The following is an 8,594-nucleotide window of genomic DNA, read 5'->3' on the forward strand; positions in this document are numbered from 1 at the left end:
AGCATAGGCCCAGCCTTGTTCCGGCTTAGGAAATGTACCCCTAGGGTTCAGACCAACACGGAGCGAACTGCCTGTGTTGGTGGTCTCTGGCCACCATAGACGCCTGCATTGTCTCAAAGGGTTTCGGTCAGCTTATTTTTTTTTTAAATCACGGCTCTACGGGCCGGCATCATTCATGTGGCCCAAAACCAGCTCTTGAGTCCTTTATACTCTCCAGTCAGGCTCCTGATCGTCGGATTCAGCGGGCCACGGGCCTCTGCTCGGACCTCATTTAACACCGCCCGTGGTGGACTTGGGGTCTCCTGCCAGCATAGGACCACTTGTAGGCACTGCGGGCCCCTAACACATGCAGGGCCCCGATCAGTGTGAATCGCTGGCCCCGGCTCTGTGGATGCTTACGAAGTGAGTCTTCAGGCCCATATGGAAACGGAGCCGACGGTGCGGCACTGGCCCATGAGGGCCTGCATCGACCCCAGGGCGGCCAGGGTCCCTAAATACCGACACGGAGCGGACCGTGCGGTAGTGATGATGCGTGGCCGCCATGTAGGTCCTCATCGATACAGTGGACCGGCGCAAAGCGCTCTCTGACTGTCATTTGAGGGTCCGTCCCCACAGGCCTGGCCCCTGAAGAAGATTCGGCTGGCGTTTCGGACTCTTCGGACCTCAAATCGGGCCCTTTATCGTCGTTGAAGCGCCCTCGAAACCTAAGGGGGCACATGCCCCCTGTGCTCCCCCCTGCCTGCGCCATTGGCCGTAATGACACTTGCATTTGTCAGCAGAGAGCTTATTTCGTAGCTGATTTGGTACTGCCTCCTGTTGGACGACCGCTTGCGTCATTTCGGTGGCTGAGTCGGCTGTGGTAAACGGAAAACCGAACGGAAAACACCACAGGCCTTGATGTGCGGCGTATCTGTCGTCGGCGGTTGTTATCCACGCTCCTCGAAGGGGAGTAGCGTGGGATGGGGCAATAATGGTTAAAATAAATCAGATATCGTCCATTTATATTGGATACATAGTGTTACAGGTACGTCACCGAAAGAGAGCAATCAAGTTAAAAGGTTTAACAATACTTTCGTTTGCCGGCGTTGCCCCCGTATGGCCAGCATTGCCTGTACGCTGACGTGTCATAGCTGGACCGCCCAAACCGTGTTGTGAACTTATTACATGTGTGATGCACATGAAAAGCATTGGGATTCTTACGATGTTACATGGTCATGGTATGCATTTGTCCTGACACTGCAATTTGTTTGATTTGACACTGCAATTTGACACTGTTTAATTGATGTTTTTAAGGTATTAAATCCCATAATAGCTGAACAGGAACACTTCATGGACACCTCATGTTACCTTCAAAATATAGAAATTATGATTACCATCGCAGGATTTGGTCAGAACTCAGTATGTCACAGATAGCACTAACGCTAATAGGACATGGGTTGCAGGGGATTGATAGGAGAGATTTGTCAGTGGGCTATGCTGTGTTTAGAGGTTAGGTTAGATTACTAGGTTAAGTTTGGTAGTTGGGTTTGATTCTGGTACATTTTCATGCTTCCTTCAAAAGTCCATATTCTTAAAGCAACCTCACATCCACTGTGTTGTAGCAATGGCATCAGTATGTGCTGTGTAGTGTTCTATCTCTGGGGAGCTTATGTTTCCTATAGTACATATTATAGTTTAAAGGTTAGAGTGTAGATGCACCTGTTTTATGATTGGGTACAGTATTTGCTATCTTACAGAACATTAGTTATGTGCAATACTCTTTTGCAGTAAAAGGTACCTATGCCAAAGTATGCCCTCTAAACTTATAAGCTGAGGTTACCAGCACACTTGGATTGATGTGCAAGTTTCATTGGTATTTCATTGTGGGGAGTGATAATTCATGCCAAAAATAACTTCAAAAATAACTGTGACCAAATGTTTTGACTGGATGGTCTTCTGGGACCTGAGTTCACTCTCAACCTGAGCCCTTGCTCTACCATTCAATCATGCCATTCCAGTTCAATAGCTACATTTTGTGGGGAAAAGTTTAAGGTGCTGCATTTCTTTAGGTCATTCTCACCACCTGACAGCATCTGATGTTGAAAGACCACTGCCAATAACTGGATTTTCTCAACCAGGGTCCAGACATGTGTGTAACTAAAAAAAATTGAGAAGTGAATAATCTGTGTTGGTTGGACACCTGTGCTTTGAGCAGCTGATGTAAGCAATGATTTAAATTCACCATTTCAGTGCTGAAAGGTTTGTTCGATGAATGCTTTCAGCTCTGAGGGTGGTTACTGTTATTCATCTTTTTAAAATAATGACAATTTTGTTTTTCTTGTATATGAAAAATGCTTCTTTTTTATAATTTGTCTCCAGCTAGGCTATATTTTCTGATGTCTGTTTAAAGTCATGGAGGGATTACATTATGCTAGAAAATTGCTCACAGTTTTAGGACAGCCAACATTTTTAAAGGGGATAAGCTCAGTTGTAGCTTGTCATGCTGGTTTCAACTATGTCAGGAGACATCCATGGTGCTAAAAAGAAAACAAAAATACTGGCCTGGAGGTTTGCACCTCACATGCCATCAGTGCTTATTGCATGTTAAAGATAGGAACCTGGTGTGTGGTGCAGTGGTTGGTGCATTAGTTGTGTGTCATTGGTGTGAGACTGTTGGATTATGTAGGGTTGGGCAGTGGGGGGGGGGGGGGGGAAGAGGCAAATGTTTGCATCAAAGTGACTTCATGCAGTGCTCTGGTGGTCCAGAGGCTGGGAATATGTTATAGAAGTCCTAGTTTAAATGCCATGTTGGCATTGAGAGATGAATGAGCACCTTTGTATTTGTTTTAGTAGTCTGGTTTATCGTTCTTAGTTCAATCCTGTGGATGTCAGTTCTATGGATGGCATAGAAATGACTGTCACTTTGACAACATTTATGGTTTGCAGGTGTCAGAAGTGGTGGCTAAGCTGACATCTGAGCAATGCTTGGATCTTGGCTTCAACAGGGCCAACTTGCTATGTTCCTACTGCAAAGAACTGCAGGACTTCAGCTTAACAAGCCTGAGGTATGATTGAATGTTTCAGGCATTAAGCTGCACTGTCTTGATTTCTACAGAGATGTAACAAAACCTTACATGTTCTGGGCACATCAATGCCTATCATTGAGCAGGTCTTCCTGTAGTGTGCCTTGCTGACCCACAGCCCCTGAATCACATGGTTGCCATGTTGCAGGGATAACTGCTCTCAGTGCTGCACGGCGGATAGTGGCACGCCGGAGATCCGCCGGTACCCGCGCGCCTGCCTGGAGGTGTGCGGATGACGACTGGGGGCCTTCCCGCAGGTTCAGGGTATGTCAGCAACGCATCAGTCACCCCTCCCCGCCCCCTGGGCGCTAAATGGCCACTGTGGCTGGCGCATCCCAAAGCACCAGTAAGCAACAACAAAAGCATCTATCACCTTGTGTACTGGTGAAGTCTGATGTTGCGCAAAACTGCACTTGATTACGTGTAGTGCAAAGTGCAGAAATTGTGATCAAATTTTTTGTCCAGATGGCTTCAATAAAAGTCTAGCATTATAGGAATGGATTGTCAACACAGAATCATGTCCTTTTAGGAATAGTTTGTTTCTGGTGACCTGTGATGTGACCAATTCTGTGTCGTGCCGGCTTCCTTGCGTCAGCGTGTTGCCAGCTCAATCCGTCCTGTCATATTTTTTTGCATTATGCTCAGTGTTTTGGAATCTTTACTTTTTGGCAATGTGTTCTTATGACTAAAGCTGAGCATTTGATTTGTGTTTTTCTGGATGAGTGATAGTATATTTTATCCATTACTAGTTCCAGCAGTTTTGCCACTTTCTGCAGCACAGGGAAGCAGTTCGCAGGGCCCAAATTCCAAATTTTGTCCCTTACTAGTTTCAGCGGTTTTGCTATTTTCTGCAGCACAAGGAAGCAGTTGGTAGGGCCCAAGTACCAGTTATATTCCAGAACAAAACTAGAAAAATACTGGAACCTTGTGCAATCACTTCTCATTTTGATCAGTTTAAGGATATCCCATTTATTTCCAAGGGGTATATGAAAAAACTGGGTCATGGATCATGAGACTCTGGAGATGTCTGCCAAAAATTGGGTCGTGAGGCTCAGGTGATGCCTGCCATAAGGTGCAAGGCGTCCAGGATGGTGTCAGGAGTGCAGGGGCGTAGTTTCGCAGGCCCCCTTTTTAAAGTTAGTGGGCTGAGGCCAAGTTGGGGGGCCTAGCCCCTCCCCCCCCCCACAGCTGAGTTGGGACCATTACCCTCACAGGAGGGTCTAGGGGGTACCTTCTAAAGGTCGGAAGCGATGGAGCGACTCGCCGTTTTTTTCGGGAGTTTACAGAACTTCTCAGCATCACCTTTCCCACTGCATCTGGTACATGTTAGCACGCAATTTCTTCTGCACTGTCCATTATGCATCGAACAACACTGGCGTGATCAGCGTTGCCGGATATCTGCCTGTCACTATCCCTCGCCAGACCCACGCGAGTGAGCGTGGACCTGGGATGGCACGACTGGTCACTGACCGTAGGCCGCTTGCAGCGTTCGTAAAGAGCGACCGACCTGCGCGGTACCCGGGCCTCACTGTCAAGTACGTGAGGGGGGCAGACCCGGTCATCAAGCTGATGGACGAAGAGGAGCGGGTGCAGGAGGTCAGTGGGCGCTGCTCGTGTCAGGCCCCGCTCGCGGCCGCGGTCGGGTCGGGTTAGTTGCGGTGGATATATCGCCCCGGGCAGGGCCTGTTTAATGCGTGCTATGAACTGGCGTGCGCGGTTAGTGAAGTCATTCAAACTGAGTATTCCAGGATATTCCCTAAACTCTTTCGTGTCGTAAGGTTTACGCCGAAACGTAGCGATCGATGTATCGGCGTTTAAGCGTGCGTATGTCACCGGCGATTTTGTGCCATGGCATCATCCTGGAACTTTGCTGCCTTTATTTTGGGGTGTGCGTATGCGTGTGCGGGCTTGCGTGCGTGCGTGCGTGACCGGAGCGTCCTTCGGCGCTGTTTGTTTACAGAATACACGCAAAACAGGAGGCAAGCGGGCGGCCGGTCCGGACCCATGAAACTGTGTGCGGTAGCTGGTCATATCCCCAGTGAGCCTGGATTAGGTGCTAATGCGTCCGTGTTTTTCCAGACCCTTGCCATCGATAAGTGGAACACTGACTCTGTGGAAGAGTTCTTGGGTCTTTATCTGGAGTCGGCGCAATCGGAGACACTCGACGATGATGCCGAAGAAGTTTCCAAACAAGAGCTGTAAGGAGTGGTTTATCTCTTTATGTTAGTTTGAGTACGAAAATATCATGAAAGCGTTCGAAATTACCGTTGGTTGCATTGCTTTTACGAACATGTTTTCATGTCCGGATGTACTCAACATCCTAATTTGCAGGATACACTCAACTAACTGTGCAGAATGTGCTCCCCAGCGCGATGGTTTTGGTCCTGCAATTTGGCAGATCTGAGCGTTCGTAAATCTTCCCGCGTACCAATCTGCGCTGGGGATTGGTGGCTTCCATTCCGTGATAATGGTGACGGGTCCTTCTGTGCGCGTGGCTCTTCGTCGTGATGTATGAGTGGTGCCATCATTCTGGCTTTCTATAGACAGGGCCGCAGCTTTTTCGTAGCAAAAGATCTCGCACGAATTTGTCCGCGAATTCTAGTTCTTATGCATCCAAACCACCTGTGGTATCCTTCAGTCTCTCGTTTACGTGATCTTGGCGGTTTTTACGTGTATCAAGCACTTTTGACCTCTAAACACAGAGCGTGTGCGCCAGTCGGACCGTCACCCCTATCGCCGTGTGTTTATGTGTGTGCGTGTGTGCGTGCGTGCGCGCGCGCGGCGGTGGGTGGCGGGGAGCGACGGGCCGTTCCAGCGGGCGCCGGAGCCGGGCCGGGCGCTGGGGCCGTCCGCTGGCCGGCGATGTTGCATGAGGGCCGTGTCGGAACCGGCGCCGCCGTCGGCGCGGCCGGAGGAAGCATCGCCGGCCATCGGGCTGCCCCGCCCAGCCGGCACCGGCGCCCGCTGGTCCTAGCGCGCGCCGCTGCCCCAGCTGCACCAGGTGCGGCGCTGCGGAACGTGGCTGTTGCGAACATGTTGCTCGCGCTTGGTGACCTGTAGGGGCTGTCAGTTTTGTACTCCGCGGGACCAGAAAAGCCGCGGTCGGTGGGGCAAGATAGGCATCGCTATTTGATTCGTGATGTTTTGGACCTTGTCCTGTGGTGATTTAATACAGGGCCTGCTCTCATTCGCTAGAAGCATGCAATGGAAGGAAAACATCATGGTTCTGGGGTCAGATAGAAACGGATACAAACTGATGGTCGCAGCAGACAGGGCGCGCCTTCAGACCTCTGTGGTCATGGGCTAACTCGCTGAATGCTGCGGTTTTATGTCATGTTGGTGTGGCCTGCGGACAGCACACCGAATATCGGACATGTAGAGGTCTGCTTGAGACTTTTGATTGCAAGCAGGGATGTGGAGAGGATTGCACAGCTATTTGATATCAGCGTTCTAAAACGCATGTCGGGGTTTGGATCCGTTCGTAGGTAATTCTATTTACACTTCTCGCAGTCTTCGTGATAGCAGAAATGTAAGGTCCCAAAGGGGTTGCGTACACTTTGTCCCTTACTGGGCCAGAGACGCGAAATAAATAAGATAATAAGATAATAATAAGAGGCGTGGTCCTCGTGAGAGGAAGTAAAGGCGTCCGTGTGCGAAGTGAGGTAATCTACATTTTGATGTTATAGCATGATTGGTAACCATGGTAACCACTAGAACGTAATGTTACGCAGTCCATCCCTCCTCTCTCCTTGGTTACGATTTTCAAAAGTTTGTGTACCTTTTAGTTTCATATACACGGACGAACAGCGAGCTTTGGCAAGTTAACGGCACATGGGCAGCCGACACAACATGCCACACCCGGCTACAACACGACTGCCATCAAACTGGCAGCAAGTTAACAACACATGACACACCCTTCACCACCGTTGCTGTTTCTCCCACGGATCACGCTGTTACGTCACCCACTCCTAATGGCAGCCTGCTTGACACACGCTAAATCACAAGTGCTTGACGCGAATTGCCCAGAGTGTGCGGACAACCTCCTAATTTTAGTGCACGCTGGTTACCTCAATGCGATCAATTGCACGCTGGTTACCTCAATTACCTCCCCAACTTTCCTTCTCTCAACCCACTCCATCCACTCCACCCCCACCCTACCCTCCTGCCCTCCCATGGCGGTCGGTCACTGCCTCCTCAAGAACCGGGAAGGGGCAAATAATTACGTCGCCAAAACGTCCAGCGGCAATTCAACGGCCAAAACGAGTAAAATCTCGGCCGGTCTGCCACCATGTCGTACACCTCATGAGAGCCTGGATAGTTCCAAGGCGGTCTCACCGATTACCAACAGCTCGGCCAAGCGAGCCAGCTTATCGCAAAATGCGTCCATGTCGTTTGTGGCGGTAGCTGTATATTTTTCACCTCCGCTGCAGCGTAATGCGGTCTTAACAAAGCCCTGCAGTGCGGGGTGATAACCAGAGCTTCTACATAGTCATATGCAGGATATACCTAAAATAATACTCCTAAACACTGCTCCCGAGTGTAGCTCCCTGGTTATGGTACCGTCACGCCCTATCGAACGTTCTCTTCCCTCTATGCGTGTGCCGAGGCGCTGTTAAAAAATGCAGATCATAACCATCCGAACCCGTGATTTATCGGTAAGTCCTAGAAGAGAAAGACAAGAAACAGACTTAAGGCAAGACACTAGGATGGTCGGGGGTGCAGCGAAGGAGCCATTATCGACTAAGCCAGGGGTGTCGATTTGTGTATATTATTGGGAGGGGGACGAACCCGAGGCCCGACAACCTGCCCACCCCATTCGTTCTCATCAGATTTAGCCCACTTCATTTTGATTGAACGCACTGTATGTTTTTAATATTTGTATAATTTATAGAAACCTTTAATTTAAGCAGCGTAGAAGTCACGCAGGGTTGTATACCGGTGTCACAGGATTTGAACGTCTGTCTTTCTCAGTCTCTTCGGCCATTGGTTCCACTTACCATCCACATCATCCACGCGCACTCACAGCCTGAGGCGTAGGAACGTTTCAAAAAGTGTGTGCGTGTGTGGGGGGGGGGGGGGCAAGCCCAGGGTATGCTTCAGGAACTTCTTCTGGAAAGCGAGTCCGATGACCGAGAGGGGATAGAGGTCGTTATCACTCTATTCAAATATCATGGCTGCTATGCTAGATATGCATCTAGGGCTGTTTATCACTGGAGCACAATCTTGCCTGTTTGACTCATCTGTCAGTTGGCAAATAAGGCTATTCAGCTCCCCTAGATTATTCCTCCATTTTAACATTGTCTTTCCTGGGGGGAGGGGGGGGCGAAATTCCACGAGCGGGTGGGTATCTTGGGTCATTAAGGAAGCATCTGCCTCCACAGTGAACATGCCAAAATACGGCCTGGATGAAGGCTGGTGAGAATTTTGAAAGTGGGTCGATGGCTCACAGTGCGACAGATTTTTCATGCGCCTTCATTTTGCTGGGTGCTTTTTAAGAGATGAGACTTGTCGCAGCATTTTAGGCGGAAGCGA

At 49.5% G+C, this 8,594-nt stretch overlaps 1 protein-coding gene across 1 annotated transcript; it reads left to right on the forward strand.

Moving 5' to 3' along the window:
• Positions 1-886: 886 nt before the first annotated feature.
• On the forward strand, positions 887-6,278 carry LOC119103784 (selenoprotein F). The gene is given in 5 exon segments (XM_037227438.1): positions 887-1,024; positions 2,926-3,044; positions 3,211-3,326; positions 4,549-4,658; positions 5,142-6,278. Coding segments are annotated over 5 exon segments (522 nt in total). The 5' UTR covers positions 887-970; the 3' UTR covers positions 5,265-6,278.
• Positions 6,279-8,594: the final 2,316 nt, after the last annotated feature.

Source organism: Pollicipes pollicipes, unplaced genomic scaffold (assembly GCF_011947565.3).
Source record: "Pollicipes pollicipes isolate AB1234 unplaced genomic scaffold, Ppol_2.1 Scaffold_5724;HRSCAF=6776_pilon_pilon_pilon, whole genome shotgun sequence".
NCBI classification, from domain to species: domain Eukaryota; kingdom Metazoa; phylum Arthropoda; class Thecostraca; order Pollicipedomorpha; family Pollicipedidae; genus Pollicipes; species Pollicipes pollicipes.